This window comes from Colletotrichum costaricense, assembly GCF_030867565.1.
Source record: "Colletotrichum costaricense strain IMI 309622 chromosome Unknown Scaffold_20.1, whole genome shotgun sequence".
Lineage (NCBI taxonomy): Eukaryota > Fungi > Ascomycota > Sordariomycetes > Glomerellales > Glomerellaceae > Colletotrichum > Colletotrichum costaricense.
This window is the reverse complement of record NW_026848249.1, coordinates 342,964-361,090: the sequence shown is the minus strand read 5'-3', so window position 1 is coordinate 361,090 and position 18,127 is coordinate 342,964. Positions and strand designations below refer to the sequence as shown.

At 49.7% G+C, this 18,127-nt stretch overlaps 8 protein-coding genes across 8 annotated transcripts; 4 read left to right on the top strand and 4 right to left on the bottom strand.

Moving 5' to 3' along the window:
- Nucleotides 1-206: 206 nt before the first annotated feature.
- Nucleotides 207-2,354, bottom strand: CCOS01_14278 (uncharacterized protein; the record flags this gene model as incomplete). Its single annotated transcript, XM_060462422.1, has 3 exons — nt 207-259; nt 326-508; nt 2,105-2,354. The coding sequence occupies 3 exons, from the start codon at nt 2,352-2,354 to the stop codon at nt 207-209; spliced, it is 486 nt and encodes a 161-aa protein (XP_060306907.1).
- Nucleotides 2,355-3,607: 1,253 nt separating this feature from the next.
- On the top strand, nt 3,608-5,824 carry CCOS01_14277 (uncharacterized protein; the record flags this gene model as incomplete). Its single annotated transcript, XM_060462421.1, has 5 exons — nt 3,608-3,741; nt 3,861-4,361; nt 4,415-4,609; nt 4,682-4,950; nt 5,007-5,824. 5 exons carry the CDS (start codon nt 3,608-3,610, stop codon nt 5,822-5,824), a joined length of 1,917 nt encoding a protein of 638 aa, XP_060306906.1.
- A 592-nt stretch (nt 5,825-6,416) lies between these two features.
- CCOS01_14276 (uncharacterized protein) lies at nt 6,417-8,055 on the top strand (the record flags this gene model as incomplete). The annotated part of the gene is made up of 3 exons (XM_060462420.1): nt 6,417-6,858; nt 6,917-7,217; nt 7,278-8,055. 3 exons carry the CDS (start codon nt 6,417-6,419, stop codon nt 8,053-8,055), a joined length of 1,521 nt encoding a protein of 506 aa, XP_060306905.1.
- A 696-nt stretch (nt 8,056-8,751) lies between these two features.
- CCOS01_14275 (uncharacterized protein) lies at nt 8,752-8,986 on the top strand (the record flags this gene model as incomplete). The annotated part of the gene is made up of 2 exons (XM_060462419.1): nt 8,752-8,783; nt 8,848-8,986. 2 exons carry the CDS (start codon nt 8,752-8,754, stop codon nt 8,984-8,986), a joined length of 171 nt encoding a protein of 56 aa, XP_060306904.1.
- A 241-nt stretch (nt 8,987-9,227) lies between these two features.
- CCOS01_14274 (uncharacterized protein) lies at nt 9,228-10,164 on the bottom strand (the record flags this gene model as incomplete). Its single annotated transcript, XM_060462418.1, has 3 exons — nt 9,228-9,339; nt 9,402-9,727; nt 9,805-10,164. 3 exons carry the CDS (start codon nt 10,162-10,164, stop codon nt 9,228-9,230), a joined length of 798 nt encoding a protein of 265 aa, XP_060306903.1.
- Nucleotides 10,165-11,145: 981 nt separating this feature from the next.
- CCOS01_14273 (uncharacterized protein) lies at nt 11,146-12,608 on the bottom strand (the record flags this gene model as incomplete). Its single annotated transcript, XM_060462417.1, has 3 exons — nt 11,146-11,292; nt 11,383-11,550; nt 11,616-12,608. 3 exons carry the CDS (start codon nt 12,606-12,608, stop codon nt 11,146-11,148), a joined length of 1,308 nt encoding a protein of 435 aa, XP_060306902.1.
- A 1,248-nt stretch (nt 12,609-13,856) lies between these two features.
- On the bottom strand, nt 13,857-15,524 carry CCOS01_14272 (aldehyde dehydrogenase 3H1; the record flags this gene model as incomplete). Its single annotated transcript, XM_060462416.1, has 2 exons — nt 13,857-14,266; nt 14,330-15,524. 2 exons carry the CDS (start codon nt 15,522-15,524, stop codon nt 13,857-13,859), a joined length of 1,605 nt encoding a protein of 534 aa, XP_060306901.1.
- Nucleotides 15,525-16,417: 893 nt separating this feature from the next.
- CCOS01_14271 (major facilitator superfamily transporter) lies at nt 16,418-18,042 on the top strand (the record flags this gene model as incomplete). Its single annotated transcript, XM_060462415.1, has 4 exons — nt 16,418-16,575; nt 16,643-17,026; nt 17,084-17,835; nt 17,903-18,042. The coding sequence occupies 4 exons, from the start codon at nt 16,418-16,420 to the stop codon at nt 18,040-18,042; spliced, it is 1,434 nt and encodes a 477-aa protein (XP_060306900.1).
- Between the last annotated feature and the right edge of the window lie 85 nt (nt 18,043-18,127).

Here is an 18,127-nt window from a genome sequence, read left to right as displayed (position 1 = left end):
ACATAAATTTCACAAACGGATTCAATTCAAACTACACCCTTCTAACATTCAAGATTCAACGCAAACAAGACGCGGCTCCCAACTCTTCTCTGTGAAGAAGACCCTGAGAGCTGGTCCTGACGATGTCAATTAATACTGGACTTCGTGAGAACCTCTTGCAAATACAAACCTATCGCCAAACTCCAAACTCTCTGCAAAGTTCCGCCTCAAGCATGAATCTGTCTCAAAGCGAGTTCAAAGAGCTGGCTCAGAAGCCATACTGCAGTGTTGTTAGCAACACTCTGGCGAAGGGACTACCGCGAGACTCGAGGAGTCAAGTAATTACCTGAGACCAGCGTGGCAGCGAAACGAACGATGAAAACATGCGCGAATAGTTTCGGCAGGATGGCTCGCTTTCCCAGATGCTCAAGTGCCACACCGATTCCGTCGTTGACCGCTTCATGCCCAGTATTCCGGTTCTCGCCTAAGGGTAGGGACCGAGGCTCATCTTCCTTGATTCCCTCTTCTACTATTTGAAGATTAGCTTCTGGCTTGCCATTTATCTCATCGAGTAGGTGAAGAAGCCGGGCTTTGTTCTCGAAAGACGACAGCTCAATGGTCTGTCGTGGGCGTACCTTAGGCTAGAACAACAATCTTTCAATGCGGGTACGTCACTGAAATATGTGCTGGATCCATTTCCTAGGCTTTGTTTGTTATCATCGAACTTACAAAGCATCGATTCCATGCGATTTATCTTAATCGTAACTTGTAAGTCGAGATGTAAGGGAAGACCAGCGGTAGATCATCTCAGTCAGATCAGAATACGAGCATTCTGTCGTTTCGTGAAGCTCGCCTAGGCCGTCGATGAAAAGGCAAAAGCGGTAGTTCTGACTTATGTCGCTCCCTCGAAAGAGTCGGTCAAGACCTTGTAAGGCTTGGGATGGCGAAATGTGCATTCGTTCACCAGCCGGCCAAGAGGATGTGTACACCGTCTCCCAGAACGAGGGAAGGTCATGGGGTGTGAGATCAGGATGAGCTGAGAGAACTTCATGGAGCAGCCCGAGATATAAGCCGGAAATAGACCTTTGCCGCTCGCTCCCAGAGTTCCAGAAGAAGAACTTGGCACAAACCAGAGTCTTATCGCCTGCAGATATCCTTGTCAGATTGCTATTCCGTTCAAGCCTTTGAGAAAGGACAACTCACCTGCCCAAGTATCAAGCCCCTTTTGGCTCTCACCATGGTTGATTATCATCTTCATCACAGTCGACTTTCCTGCTCCGAGCTTAGCCGAGAAGTGAAACACCCCGCTGACTGAAGATAGCCACCGCGTAAGCTTCTGTCGGATGTGTCGGCGTTCTTCGCAAGTGGCAAGGCATTTTTATGACGGAATCTGATATGGGCCATGTGAGGTTTCTCTGGCAAGCAGTGGGAAGTCATCCCCGTCAACTCCTGTACAGATCACAAGCGCGTTGTCTTCCGCCAGAGCGGAAGTAGCGTCGACCTTGAGGTTCGTTTCCTTCATCATTTCAGTCCCGCTGTCGGATAAAGCTCATTTGGGCGACCATTCGGGCAGTCGACGTTACACCTTTCCTCAAAATCATCGGCCAATATCCACCGAAACGTCTTTTCATGCGCGTCGCAAATCGTGTCATAGCAGTAGTACATGGTGTCGAATTCAAGTGCTCTGAGAATAGACCTCTGAGCAAGGTGTTTAAGCGAACGTTGGGGTATGAGTAAAAGCTTCTGAATATCGCCTTTGATAGAGTTTCGCAGGCTGCAGACGTCGCTAATAGTTTGTAGACTCTCGATAGAGCCTTTGATCTCTTGCAGCGGAGAAAAGTTGTCTTTTTCGTTTCCTACCAAGATGTTGAGTCTTGAGACGATTCTTTCACTATTCATAAAATTTATCAGAGGTGAATTGTCTATGTGTACATGCAGAAGGAATGACAAACCTTGTGATATACGTGAGTTGAGGACCGGTTTGGCTCTGGCAGGAGTGCAGACTGAATTGTAATCATCTCAAATCACTTTATTATTTCACGCCTTTCAAACGACTTGATTGCATGTATTCCGGAAAACGGCCTTTTGGATCGTATGCCATCAATGAGCGTAAGAATATCCTCACAAACTTTGCAGCAGTCTTTTGCTAATGCGCAGAGGACCTTCTCGCCGTAATTGAGTTCCATGGGATCCGGGGTCTGGAGATTGTTCGCGAAACGACGCATTTGCTCACCAAATCTCTGCAGGTTGGCAGCTTCTACAGTGAAACCTGATGAGGATTTGTAGACTATTCTGGCTTCGTTAAGTGCTTTAAGGCCAAAATCGCCAAAGGCCAAAATGTTTGCCATCAGCCCGATGGCTGTCAGTGGACCCATCCTGTGTCGCGGGTAGCAACTTAAGACACTGCTGTGGTACGATGCAAAGTGAGGATCTTATCCTTGGCGTAACCGTTTTTTGGGAATGACTTCGCAGAAAGGACACTTGTCTGGGCTTATATCTATTAATTGGGCTACGTGTTGATGCCGTCGGATCGAAGCAATGCTTGAATCAACATTGACCAGCAATAATTAATGGCCTGGGCCGGGTTTTCTGGCGTAACCGTAAGCAAGCCAGTACAATGATACATGAAACAGCATCGTCTTTTTCGATGGTGTAATAATTAGACAAAAGAGCCTACGATGTTCAATCGTGTGCCACTTTGTTCGAAAAACAAAAAGAGAAAAAGAAAGAAAGAAAAGTTCCGAGCTCTGGAACGTGCTGCGGATTCCACTCAGAGGTCTTCTCAAACACGGCAGCTGACAATTTACGTCATTTCGGATGTACGACTGGCTTTCTAGCACGATCGAATATCAAGTATCGCATCTCATTTGCGACGTGCACGAACATCCTTTTTATCCACTTCCGCCCAATTCCTGGGCAAGCTTGATGATCTGAGAAATAGTTCACATTATGAGATGCTTCTGATCCTACCTCGTAAGGTACCTTACGGTGTGTTGACTGGCGGTGACCCAGAGCTTAGACAATTCCATCAAGCCTTTCAAGAGCTTCGGGGTTGGCTGGCAGGGCTGGCAATAAGACTTCCCTGCTACTGCATCCTTCCGCTTATTCAATGCGACGTTGCGATTGCGCTGGTGATGTGAGCTGCTCTCTGACTGGCCCAGCAATCATTGAATCGACAAGAAGGCGACCTGCTAGCCTCATCACACCGCGGTAAAAAGGCTTCCGTGCAGTTGATCAGCCTTGATTTAGTGGATCGCGTTCCTCTCAGAGTTTAGTGATGGAGCGTTAGTCTGGCCTAGCTCGAGAATCTAAGCCACCGCAGACCCCTGCACCGTTGGATCGGACATTAAACACTCGGCTGTGTCGGCGGCGTCGACCCCGTCCGCAATCTCGCTGGGAACAGATTAATGTCTCTCTGGCCCCCCCGACTCATCGACCCCGTGTCCGTACGCCAAATCAATTCTTTTCACCCCGTGTCCGTAGCGATGCTGCTTCTTCCATGACCGTTTGGCTAACCACACCGAGGACTCCGAACCGCCTAGCCCCCTTCCCTTCCCTTTCCCCTCCTCCGTGTTGCGCCGCCGCCGCCGCCCCTCCGTCAGCACGTATCCCGTTGTGCGTCTGCGTCATGGAGTCTCGCCAACGCAGTCCAACCCCGCTTTTGAAGACGTGTCGTACATGCGCCCACGCCAAAATCAAGTGCGATCGTTCCCAGGACTCCAACGTCTGCGATAGATGCCTCCGGCTGGGCAAAGATTGCACGTATGCTGTGGCCCGCGGGAGGAAGCCGCCCGGGCCGCGTTCCAGGTAGTTCTCACAAGTTTCCTTGTCCAACGTCGGGTGGGTGCCGCCGAAAACTGACGCGAGAGACGGCGGAAAAGGTCCAACAAGTTGCAGGTTCCGGAGAGGCCGGCCCAACCCGCCCAACCTGTGACCGAAAGTCCTTCCGCCTCTGAAAGCCTTACGCCCGATCAAACCCGGACTCCTCCGCAGCTTGCTGCCTCGTCTGGCAGTTCATCCACTCAACATCCCCGAGCCGGTGATGCCGGTCCAGCCGGTCGTAGCCTTGGCACCGGCGTTCATGACCCATTCGAGGCCGGCCAGCTTTCTATCGACAAAGGCCAGGAGCTCCTTGAGAGGTTTCGTACCAAGTTGACACCTCATTTTCCATTCATCATCATCCCAGCATCAGAAAATGTGAGCTCTTTGAGACAGTCAAGGCCAGCCTTGCTGCTCGGCCTTCTCGCTGTTTCGTCATACGATGATGTCCGCCTGCAGCGAGCACTGGGTCAGATGTTTAACGACCTCATCGCGGTCCGCTTGGTGAAGGGTGATTTTGCCTGCCTTGACGTACTCCAGGGCCTCCTCGTCCATCTCGCCTGGTAATGCGAAACCACACTAACCCTCCATGTCCCTGGCACTAACCTCGTCACAGGGCCCACTTCCAACCAAGGCCGAAGAGATACTCACAGCATCTTCATCTAGCTACGAGCATAGTGTCTGATCTGCGTTTCGATAGGCCAAAGAACCCGAAACGTTGGAACGTTGAGGGCATGAGCACTTCACAAGACTATGTCGACTCTTTAGATGAACGTAGGACCTTTCTTGGGACGTATTATCTCTCATCTTGGTATGTCTGTCAAGTCGACGGTTCCTGCAGGCTGTGATGCTGGGCCCCCAGCTAATCTTCAAACCCTCGTAGCACGAGTATCGTGCTTCAGAAGCTTCGCATAGTTACTCTTTCGAGTTACATCACCGAAACTGCTGAGAAGCTAGCGGAGATCTCTGAGTACCCCACTGATCAGTACCTTCCGTACATCATCAGCCTACAGCGGTTAGCCGAAGACATTGATGACATTGTGAAGAACGAGTCGACATTAGATCCTATGCAGATTCAAGCTGCGGTATCAGAAGCTAAGGAAAGGGTCGACTTGTTCAAGAGCGGGCTGACTTTCGCTCTCGGCGATTGTCGTAAGTTGAATGCCCGTGTTTACAAGCCTGAGTAGACTCCTAACCATTCATCGTAGCAATCTTGGTGCCCCAATTACACACAATCCAGCTCTGCCTGAACCAGCTGTCTCTACCAGAGACACCGTTTGGTCTCAACAACCCGCAAAACGCCCCAATGCAGCGGTTCATCGCAGGTTTATCCGAGAGCATAGTATCGGCCAAATCGCTCGTTAGCGTCCTCCTCCATACACCTCATGGACAAGAGGTCTACTTCCCAAACATAGTCTGGGTAATGCTGCATTGTGGCTTCACTCTAGCCGCACGGCTGGATCTGCTAGCTGCGGATCCCCGGGTAGGGTTCATGGCGGAGCACTTGAGGCAGTTTGCAGACATTGCACACACCATTCGCCAGGTCGTGCTCAGGCTCGACGCTGCAAGCTCACCAGACCTTGATGACAGAGGCGACCGCGACAGTTTCTACCACTTTGCGATTCGTGCAAAACGGGTCGAGAAGTTTTACCTCCATGCTCAGAGTCAGGCTGCTGCTCAGCAACAAGCACAAGCCCAGCAGCAAGAAATTTCGCCCCATAGTATCCATGCCAGCCTACCAACGTCTACTGCAGGGTTTACGGCCATGGGAACACCAAGCTCGGATTTTTCGAATCAAAACGCAAGCCTAGATTACACAGTCGCGTCTTCCATATTCTCGCAGAACATGGTGCCGTCGGCGGGAAATGTCGCGTACCCGGACTTTTCTATGGCCAACACCGCCACACTGGTCTCGAACCCCGATTTCGTCATGGATACCCTCTCTTTCTTACCAGATTCTTTCATTCCTTTCAGAGGCTGGGGCAATGGTATGGGCAACGAACACAGTGGCGGAGCGCAGTTTTAGCGCGATCCTATTGAAAATGCGAGGAAGCGGCAGCAATTTAATGGCTTTGAGTCCACGGTTGTGGCGGGGTCGGACACGGACTCGGAGTCGGATTTTGGACATCCTACCCCTTTTGGCTGTCGGAATTAATGACTGTCGGAGCGAGCAGCATTCTTGCAGGCGGAAGAAAACTAGTGTCAGTCAGTCCACGTGATCTTGAATAGAGGATCGGTGTATCTTCAGTCGTTGCTTCAACAATACTGCCTGAAATCGGTAGGCTAGAGACGTGCTGCGTGCGCGGCCTCCGTGTCCGTAGTCGAGTTGGTAATAGTCTACCTGCTGCAACAAGGACAGCGGACGAGAGGCATTGAAGAATGGTATATAACAAATCTGAAGTCCGCTGTGTAGATGGGGTCGAAATCCATCATCGCCATCTCATACCGAAACAGCTTCGTGCCTCATATAATACGTGCATCATCTACATCATTCCCTCATCATGCGTCAAAACATATTGTCTGTTGCTTCGGCAGTGGCTTCATTGTCTTTTCTTCCGATAACTCTTGCAGGAAACCCAGTTTATCAGCCATGCCCTCTCTTGAAAGCTTACTATCATATGCCGACCATCGACAAGAACGCTGAAGCTGTCAAATCCTTCACCAAAAGCTTTACGGGGTTGTTCGACCAGCTTGTGAAAGCGGGCGGCTCCGAAGACTTTGGTGAGATCGCACCCAACACCACTTCTTTTTCAGTGGTCTTGTTCTCGGGCTCAGATGGGGCAGAAGAGGATCCCGTGTTTTTTGAGTATCATCACGCAGCCCCCGAAGCCCCGCAGAACTCGACACTGGATTCCAACACGGTGTTTCCTCTGGGTACTCTAACCCAACTATTCACCGTCTACGCATGGCTTGTCGAGGTTGGAGACGAGCAATGGGGAAAGCCCATCACAGAGTTTCTGCCAGAGCTCAAGCATGTTTTTACAGGGGAGATGAAAGTTCAGTGGGATAATATCACTGTCGGGTCACTGGCAGGTCAGATGTCTGGGCTGGCGAGAGAATGTGAGTATGCTAAGAATGTCTCAAAGCATACACGTAGACACTAATCGCTTCTTCTTAGCTTACACTTGTGTCTTGAGCAAGTATTGCGGTCACGATGAGTTCATCGACAATTTCGGTAGTCGACCGCCACTTTTCCTACCTGACACTACGCCCATTATCTCAAACGCTGCTTTCCAGCTCCTCGCCCTGGCATTGGAGGCAAACAAAGTTGAAGGTAGTGAAAACACGACATTCGACAGCATTCTCGCGGCTGGTGTTTTTGAACCTCTCAACATGACGAACAGCGGCCTTCTATCATCACTACAGGATGCTAAGGTGTTTGCTCGAGATCTGAACGTTTCAGCTACCGGCGAACCAGCGTATGTATTCCACACTACATCTTTTCTACATCTTAGTCGCTCAAGACTAACTCCTGGCAGCGCACTCTCAATGATTTCCTCCTCCTCGGATCTTGCGCGTGCAGGCCACGCCATGCTAAGCTCTCGTCTCATACCACCAGCCACCACTCGCCGCTGGCTGCAGCCCGTTGCCGACACATCAAACCTTCGCAACGGCGTCGGTAGGCCTTGGGAGATTTATCACGCTGGTCAATATGCGAACAGCTCCGTTCTCGATGTCTTCACCAAGACTGGTCTGATTGGACACTACGCAAGCTACTTTGGCCTAGCCCCTGACTTCAACGCTGGGTTCGCGATCCTCGCGCACGATACTGAAGCAACTCGCGGCCCGGATCTAAATGTTTACGCCGACATCGTCTCTCTGGCGGTTGTAAAGCTCCAAGAGCTCGCCGCTACTGAGGCGACGGCGCGATATGTTGGCACCTTTGAAGGACCTGGGGGCGTTGCCGCTTTCAACACCTCGCGCGACGGGCCTGGGCTGCTTGTCTCGACCTTAACAGCTGGAGAGAATGACCTTCGTGCCCAGATTGCGAATGCTGCAGGCATCAAGTTGGAGGACCTGGACTTCCGTTTGTATCCAAGCAACGTTGGTTCGAATACTCAACACCAGTTTGTGGCGGTTTTCCAGGACAAGAGCGCTCCAGTCGACATGGGCACGCCGACCTGTATTACTTGGCAGGACGTTGACTCTCTGGGGTCAAGTGTGGACGTTCGAGTGGTTTTCACCATTGATGCATCTGGTAAGGCTACCAATGTTACTCTGAACGGTGGTTTCCTGTCATTAGGTAGATCAGCTTGAGACATGTGATGACTTTGTGGATCCTTCCCGTGGCGATTTGTTACTCTTTCGTCTACGCACCAGTCTCCTTCGAATAGTTACATGCTCATTCAGTCCAATCGTATCCATGTCACTGAAATTTGAATTGGCAGCACTTAAAGGAGCAAGGCTGTATGAGTATTGTGATGGCTTCGTACCTACTTGGGTATACCATGGGTATTTACTTAGCTCAATGAACAAAGCATAGGGGCAGGGAGGAATGCTGCGTCTGTGCGGAATTGGGAACCCTCAACTCTTATCGATCCACGTTGTTTCTTGACCTGTCAACTCAGGGGCAGATTTTTGAGTGCTTATCTGTGGTTTTATAGTCTTTGGTGATCGGATCACTGTTCATTCCTGCCAGACTCGGAGGCGACGTAGCGATCATGGCTCTTTGTGTGGCATGCTCCGGTCCGGGGTGGGTCCCGTCAATCTATTCTACCGGCGGACGCTTCCCGAAGTGGAAGGACAGCGCCTTGTTATGCCCCGCATGTGTTTAGCCATAACCTTAACTCCTGGAATGGAAACTGCTTGCTCTGGGGAAGCTGGTCCTGTCATGTGAGGGAAGCCGGGAGCCGACTCATTCACTCATATAAGTACGACGATCGTTTCCTCCTTGGCCAAAGTCATTCTTGACCTATTCACGTTCAAGCTATCTCTACAGTCCTCGGGATCAAGATGCAGTTCACTCAACTCCTCCTCGCTATCGTGTAAGTGTTGCGTCCGTGTGTGTACCTTCCATGTGAGCTCTTCTAACCTCAAACTCAACAACAGCCCGTTCATCGGTGTGTCGCAAGCCATTCTTTGCTCGTGCGATCGCAGTACGACTGCATCAATTACTTGCTGTCCGGATATTCAGAAGTGGAGTACGCTGCGCCTGTTCCAAAACCTTATACATTCAATTAACAGGTGATAGATGGCTATGAATGCGAGCCAGCTGATCGTCAAGCCTACACCGATTGCTGTGCGGACCAATTTTCGACTACGACCTTCTGCAGAGACGGGAGTGTTTAAGCTAGTTGAAGATACAGCCTTTGTCTTATTGATGAATTAATCCACATCAGAAGAATTGACTACTTGAGCGAATCAATTGATATGCCGGTCTTGTCATGAGTGATACTTGCTCTCCAAAGCTTTGTTCCACTATAGATTCCTCACGCATCTTCTTCCCACAAAGCGTAGTCCTCGAAGTAAACGTAATGGATTCGCTCCGCATAATCGACCAAGACAGGGTAACTCTTTATGATCCCTTTGCTATCTGGTGCCCTGTCACCAAGATTATTAGCTTCTTCTCCGGGTATGCAACCGCACTAGATAAGGTGACCTACGCTGCACATCCCAAACCTGATGCAATGAAGCCGAAGACGGTTGCATCCGCCTCAGAAGGACTTTTGCCGCCCAACACCCAGAAAGGTGTCTGAAGATCAGGAGCTGTGAGCCGAGTCTCACTCAAGAGCGCATTAACATGTCCCCAAACATCCCGCCGGAATTCTGCAAGCTCTTCACTAGAGAAACGGCCAGTGCCTTGGCCGTAGAGGGTCCGAGTGACACCACGGTAGGCAAGGAGACCAATGAGATTCTGTATTGGCCACGGGATCGCATTCATTACACCTGATCGCATGGTTTCGTAGTTGTCTTGCCATCTCTCTGCGCTCTGTTATACAAGTGAGTAAGTATTTGTGAGTATTTGTGAGTATATTGGGAATAGCTCAGACAGTCATCTGTACTTACCTGGTAGAAGGCTAGCTTGTCCTCGAGAAGGGCGCGGATGGCAGCGTCTTGGGCTCTGGCGATTGGTGAAAGTGGCTCGTTGAGGTCTGGACAAACATCTTCATCGATGAGTCGTTGGATGATGAGACTGGTGTCACTCAAAGTGATCGGCTGATCTTGATTGGGTTGGGCGATCTCAATGTATGGTATTTTACCACGGGGTGACTTGCTCATTGAACCTTGGTCGATGCGAAACCGAAGCTTAGCGAATCGAAGGCGCGCTTCAAGCTTCGTGACGAAAGGTGACCAGACATAGGAATTGGAAATTGGGAATCCTCGGTACAGCACGAGATGAAGCTGACTTTTGACTGGCGTAGACATGGTGAAAGTGGTGTGATAAGGTAGCTGACAATGTGTTCTGTGAGTCATAGAGAAGTGATGGAATGAGATGTGAGATGAGAATGATCAATCTGGGTGAAAAGAAACACGAGAACATCGCATAGATATACGTATTCTTTCTTTCGACTTTTTTCGATCCTTTATTGCTTGCCCTCCAGAATGAGGCCCAGCTGCCTAATCGGACCCGATTGAGTCGCCGCTGAAGTGCGGCACAGCGGCCGGCCGGACTACGGGGCGGGCCTGCGCCGTTGAGCCGTACTGCGTGCGTGATCATTACCCGCGCGGGTCGGGCACGCTTACGATAGCAAACTATGCCTAGAATGAACTTACGAGTAAAAAAATGACAACTGTCTGACTCTTGGCCGGAATGCCACTAAATTTGATATTTAGATTGCTTGGGAAAAGATCACGCATTTGTCAAGACTACAGGCCGGATGTTCGATCTATCCGCTCAGGGGCGCGCCCGGATGGCGACGAACCTCACACCCCATTCATGCCCGAAGTTCAAAGATCCAAGTGCAAAGCCACGCACACCAAGTGGTAGCAAGACTCGCTCCATGCCCCCGTGCGATTGGGTAATTTGGATGATACATCGTCGAATTGTTGGTCCTCAACAGCCATTTCGCCAGACCGTCTTAAAACAGCTCCTTCAAGATCAATCGTTCACTCATCAAGGATTAGCACTCCAAGATAAGTGTCAGGAGTACATGATTCCAGCCAAATTCGAAACTTCTCTTCCTTCCTAAGATGATGCAATAGGTCCGACTATCACAGATGGCATTCCACAAGTAGATCTGGAGCAATTTCAGTACAATATGCAGCATACACACGTGCTGCTGGATGTTGCAATTTCGCGTGATTGTGGCTTACTGCGATGCGATGCACGATAAACCAGGATACAGACTGAGTGCAAGAAGAATGGCTTGAGTCGCAACGGCCGACAACTAAGCAGCTTGAGACCTATCAGACTGCTTTGGCCATCTCTCTTATTCTTGTCGGCCAGAAATTTTCCATCATGTCAACCCATCGTGCAAATGATGGGCTTGAAGTATCACTCAAACAGCGGAAGAACCAATCATCTTGCTCGCCTGCCTGAATTCTTAGCTTGCTCTGTTCATGGGACTTGTCAGCACCTCTTTCTTCTTTTGACTCTGAGGGGAATGTGAATTATGAATAATGCTGCCAATGCAGAGATCTTACCCAGGAAGATACAGGATCAATGAAGAATTGGAAGACTTGACGTCGCTCATCCGAGTACATAGTCAGTACCGGGTCGACAGGTTTCCCCTCCTTGAGGATCAAGATAAGGGCGTCGCTGAGAGCAACGGATTCCATTAGACAGTTGCTCAGACCCAATCCACCAATAACCTATATCATCAAAATTAGCTCTACTAGACCTGCTCGAATGTTTGTCATGCCTCATCATCTCCTACATTGTTCACGTGTGCGGCGTCGCCAGCTAAGAGACACCTCCCTCGCCTCAGGTTAGAGGCCAGGCGTTGATGAATGGTGTACGTCGCTGCTCTATCGATCTTGTATGTCAAGGGTCGTGGTCCGGCCCAAGCGCGCTCGTAATGGCGTGAAATGTATTCTTCTGAGAGAAGGTCTTTCTCGGTCTTGGTCTTGAGCTCTTCGGGATCAACCGCGAAAGTGAGTCTCCACTTCGTCACCTCGCCTTTCACGGGAGGTGTAAGAGGGGTGATGATGGTGTAATGCACCGGCTCCATCAAAAGGGTTGTCGTGACGGGGCTATCTGCAGTGTTTTTCAACCAGACATCTGTCGCAATGAGCTTCTCAGGCCAAGTGTGTCCAGGAAAGGAGATGCCAAGTAGGGACCTAGTTTTGGATCTGCCTCCATCTGAACCCACAAGAAATGAAGCAAAATGCTCCTCGATTTGCCCGGTATTGAGATCTTTGACTGCTATCGTAACGGTTTCGGATCCGTTGGAGCCGTCGTTGAGGATCGAAACCAGCTCTTTATTGAAGAGGACTTGGACACGTCCTGTCTCAGTCGCCTTTTCCATCAAGACTTTGGTGAGCTCAGGTTGCGCCATGTTAAGCATGCTGATTGCTGGGGGTCTGACTGGCGGGCCACTTGGGTCATGCTTCGGGTCTTTCGGGAATGATCCAACAACCTTTCCAGGTTTCTTTCCGCCTTCTTCATTAGAAGTGGGAGGCAGACAGATGTCAAGGCCAGTACTTCGAAACCCGCCGCCCTTGATGATGGCATCCCAAATGCCGGCTTCTGCCAAAGCGAACTGAGGTTGAGGGTAAAACATACAAGCCCGAGGAAGCTGGGAGAGACCGCTGTCTTTCTCGAGTATGGTAACGCTAACACCTGCTTTGGCCAGACGTAAGGCAGCAAAAAGCCCCACAGGACCTGCGCCGACGACGAGGACATCAGGGTTAAGTGGTAAAGATCCCATAGTGTCGTAGATAGGAGAGGAGGACCAGTATGTGTCGATATAGGTAAATTGATGTAAGATACTAAGAAAGACTCGACTTAAAGGACTAAGGTCATGCACGCACATATTTGGTGTTAGAGGCTTCAACAGTTCTTATAGCCCCGAGTCCAATATAGACGGTCTTCAAGCCCGTATCTTTTTACACTCGTTTAAGATACATGGCCGTGCGATGATGTGAGGGCCAAGGCTGGGTTACGGCTGTTGCGAAATGAGTAATTGCTGAATCCCTCCCTTTAGCAGTGCGATTGTCATGTTCCAGGTTTAGCTAATGGAAAGGGATGCCGACTTACGCAACGAGGGTGCAGCTCTTGCCCAGGCCTCACCGTCATCGCCGAAGTTGCATGTATTCGTCAGCGGACGGCGTGAAGGCCGCTCGGTATCGAAATAAGCCCCGAACTTCTGAAAGAAGAAGTTAGAGGGAGGTCACCCCGGGACGCCGTAGTCTCGGCTGCAGATGGCCGGGGGGTTGAAGCGCCCCGGCCCGCTAGCCCAGCCGTTTAATGATGCAGTCTAAGCAAACTTTATCTGGCCTCACTCGCTTGCTTATCTTGTACACATCCAGTTATCAGCGGTGTCGCCATCCTTGTGTCGCCAGGTAGGTAGGCAGCCAACCTTATTCCAGACCGCCCACATCCCGTAGGCGCATGGGAGTCCTTGGAGTCCTTAGAGTCCAGACTATTTCCCAAGTACCTCTGTGTGTTTACAACAGCCAATGCTGAAGAGGTTTGTTGGATTTATAAGCTGTCTTCGGCAATGCCACGCGGCAGATATATTTCGGTACGATACCAACGCTGCAACTGAGCTGGTGTGACCGGCCAAAAGTTACACGTATGGATGAGTACACCTCATTTCCTATGACGCCGTCCCAAGTCATACGTTTGTTTGACCATATGCCCAATTCAAGGAATAATCAGGTCTCAACATGAGTTAGAATTACAACCTATATATGGTAAAAGACCGAGCGATTTTTCTAGGAATCACGCAAAGAAATTTCGGCCTGCGCAATAGTAAACCTGAATGTAGTGAGCCTGCGATTTGGTGTAAGGTATCACAAGACAAATAGATGTCCTGTCGTAACGGAGGCCTTCAGAACATACTAGGACGAAGTTGGCACAAAGCGAATGCGAAAGGTTAATGTCTCTCAAGTACAACTTCTACTAGCCGGCCAAGAGCCAAGGGACTCAATGATCCATTCCCAAATTAGGTACCTCAAACCCATGAACGGCCGTACAGCAACCAACTACCAACCCCAATGATAGTCCAGCGGAAGAGCGCACCGGTTCCCGAGTCACTGCCGACCCGAAGAACAGACTCCACCAAAGACTTGAGCCCAAAGATTTGCCTTCCATCGCGGTCGAAATCAGGGTTCACGTCGCCCAGCCATTGGGACATTCTCAGCTCTGACTCCAGGTATGGCATGTAGCGAACGCGGAAAATCTTGTCAGCCCAACCAGGGGTCTCGGCGACAGTGCGACGATGCGTGAAGCAGTCAAAGGAAGCTTTGCCGCGGTAAGATCCGTGACCAGAGTATCCCACGCCCCCAAAGGGGAAAGTGTGAACTGCGGCATGCATGAAGGCGTCGTTGAGAGTTGCGCCGCCAGATGTAACACCAGAAAGAACTTTGTTGTAACTCAAGTATTAGCATCAATCACGAGGGGTGTCTATACTATCGGTTCTCATACCTTTCTCGTTTTCAGCCTGGCTACCAAAAGCCATGAGGGCAAGGGGAGTAGAATCGGTCGCATTCGCCACCGCAATCGCATCGTCGATGTTGTCATAGGGTAAAATGGCCCAAATGGGCCCGAATGATTCCTCCTGAACCATAACATCATCCCCGCTCTCCACGAGAACTGCTGTCGGAGCAATGTAAAGATCATCACGGTCTGTTTCTCCACCTAAGACAACTTGACCACGCGAGCTGTCTAGCATCCTCTTCATGCGATCGAAGTGTTGAGTATTGATAATGCGGCAGAAATCGGGGCTTTCTCTCGCGCCTTTCGGGAAGAAGTCGATATAGGATTCTTGGAGAAACTTGATGAAAGGTTTGACCAGGGCTCTCTCAATTAGGACGTAGTTGTGCGAGACACACACTTGCCCGGCATTGAGCGTCTTCCCCCACAGAAGCCTCCTTGCAGCAAGACGGAGATCTGCGTGACTCGTCACGAATGCCGGATTCTTGCCACCGAGCTCCAGACAAACCGGAGTAAGTGTTTCTGCAGCTTTCTTAGAGATGATCTTGGCCACGTTGACTCCACCTGTGTAGAGAATCTTGTTCCACTTCTCATTGAGCAGAGCAGTCGTCTCTGGAATAGCGCCATTGACGATCCTGTACGAGTCAGGATCCAGATAGCCCTCGATGATACGAGTGAGGACCATGGCAGTCGCTGGAGCATTTTCGGAGGGCTTTACAACTGCGGTACAACCTGCAGCTATTGCGCCAATGAGGGGGCAGATATTGAGCTGCACGGGAAAGTTGTAAGTGCCGATGATGAGAACCGTGCCAAGGGGCTCCTTTCTGATCCTTGGTCTAAGAAGAGAGAACGGCAAAGCGACGTCAATATTTTTGTCGTCCTTGACCCATGTCTTCAGGTTTTTAATCGCAAACATGCAGTCGGAGATGCTCCAATCGATATCTGAAACGTGTGCATCATGAACTGGTCGGTTCAAGTCGCACTTCAAAGAATCTCGAAGTAGATCGATGTTGTCCTTCAAGCCCCAGTATAGCTTTCGGAGCTGGGTCAGACGAAACTCGACATCTTTAGTTTTCTTAGATTTGAAAGTGGCTTGAACCACCTTCACGGCGGCTGAGATATTTTCAAGCGTGGTTGATTCAAACAAAGGGATGCCTGAAGATGCACGTGGTTGCTTGTGCGCCATGACGCCGATATTCGGAAGATGTTGGAGATTGAAGTAACAATGTATCAAAAGAAGTAAAATTTACAAGACGACTTAGATATCTAATGATTAAAATGTCTACTTTTGTGAGGTTTTGGGATTTCATTAGGACAAACTTGAGCGCTGATATTCAAAATCATTCGACATCGACAATAGCCGTTAGTCTATCCGCGTCCTTCAGCTGACAAATGCAACAGTCAAACGAGTAGCATAGTAAAGATCTCATGTTTTAAGCGAACTATCTGATTACAAACCATATCTCTGGTTTAATCTGGGAATATGAGAGGATGACATAGCTTCCACTAGGATTCAACTTCGACTCGTTGATACCGTAGTATGTGCCAAGTACTAGGTAAGTTCATGTCTTTTATCTGGCGTGACTATCTTCCTAAGATCCACTCACTCCCAAGTAAGAAGGTCAATTACTGTACCGATAGGCCTCGGAGTCGACAGATGCTGGTGAGCCGGCACTCTGCCGACACAGGAGCGCCAAGCTTTCGTAGGGGACAGCTCAGCTACAGGCATTAGACGCCATGGGTTAGACGCCTCTCAGGCGATACTTACATCGGATCCCTGAATGTTGTGGACGGCCGCATAAACCTTATTTCATTTGCACTACTCGGTTCTTGCTCACGGCAAAATACAACTGGGGCTTATTTTACTTAGCGACAGATATTATCGATCCAAGTAAGTAGATAGTAACGAAGCTATGGAACTGGTATTCTTTACGAACTTGAAATGATGATACCCTCAATTGACAATTCACCAACGGAAACGGCCAGCGTAGTTATACCTAGTTTCAAAGAGGCTCTCTGTATCAATTTGTCTCCGAGTCAAAGATGCAAGTTGACGATGGATCCCAGAGCACGACAACGATGAACATCGTCCAGTCTTCTGGCGAAGCAAAACCTCCAGAAAGTGGGCAAGAAGCCAGTGAATGGAAGTGGGAAGATGACTCGTCTAACCCCTACAATTGGCCAAAATGGAAGAAGAATTTACAGTTGGCGATGATATCTATCGTTGGATTTTCCTGGTAAGCCGGTTTTTCTTTCTCGAACTGGCGTCTCTCCCACAACCCGGGTCGCTAATTCTTTTGATAGCTCAATAGGAACCTCGATCGTCAGTCCAGCTCGATCAAAATTTGTAGAAGAATTTGGTGTGTCGAGTACGGCTACATTCCTGCCGCTATCTCTATACGTTCTGGCCCTCGGCTTGGGTCCTGTACTCGGCGGACCGTTGTCGGAAACAGCTGGCAGACAAGCTGTTCACATCATTGCCGTAGTCTTTGGAGGGCTGTTTGCATTAGGATCTGGCCTAACCAATAGTTTTTCTGGACTATGTGTGATGAGATTTCTGTCAGGGTTCTTCTATGGGCCCGTCTTGGCTATTGGTTCGGGCGTTCTGAATGAGACCTATCTGCCTGTTGAGCGTGGCTTGCCGTCAACGATCTTCATTTTATCTCCATTTCTTGGACCAGGCCTTGGGTAAGAGAAAATGAACAGGTGTGAGCCTTGATTAAATATCGCTGATGATTTATCTAGTCCAGTCTTGGGGTCATTCCTTGTTGACAGAAAAGGCTGGCGATGGACGCAGTACACTCTAGTGTTCTTCTCAGTCTTCTCTTTGATCTGGCTGTTTCTATCTGGAGAGTCCTATCACCCTGTTCTATTGCGTCGTCGCCGAAAGCAACTTGGTCTCGTCGAACAAAGGTCGACTGCGAACTTACAGAAACTGCGACAATTTCTCACCGTTGGGCTGCTTCGACCACTGCATATGCTCTTCACCGAACCGATCGTGGCCATTCTCTCCTTGTATGTCGCATGCATGTTTGGAACACTGTTCATGTTCTTCGGTGCTTTCTTCTATGTCTTTGACAAAACCCATGGCTATACTCTCACTCAGACGGGTCTTGTGTTCTTAGCGATCGCTTTCGGATGCGTGCTTGGATGTATCACCATGGTTCTCTGCGACCATCATATCTATCAGCCCAAGGCAAGACAATTTTCCCCAAGCGAAATCCCCCCTGAGCTGCGGCTCTACCCAGCCATGTTGGGAAGCTTGGGTCTTCCCATTAGTCTTTTCTGGTTCGGCTGGACAGCTAGGCCAGACGTCAATGCTGCGGTCCCAATCATCGCAATTGTCATCTTTGGCTGGGGCAATATCACATTGACCATTAGCTCAATCCAATACCTCGGGGACACATATCATCGCTCTAATGTAGCAAGTGCGGCCAGCGCGAACAGCTTAGCAAGGTATACCTTTGCTGCTGCGTTCCCATTCTTCTCATTACAAAGTGAGTTTCTTGTTCAAACTATTCCCTTGATGGAAAAGACCATAGTGCTGAATTTGAGACCTCGTAGTGTACCAAAAACTCGGTATTGGCTGGGCAACAAGCCTTCTAGGATTCGTTTCACTGGCACTACTTCCAGGCCCTTGGATATTCTTCAAATTTGGCAAACGAATCCGCCAGCGAAGCCAGTATGAGACTGCGAGCTACTAGTTGTAATATTTTACGTTCTTTGGAAAATCATGCTGCTGACTCTGGTTCGTTTTACTACATTTTGGCCTCCTATTTAGGTAGAGAA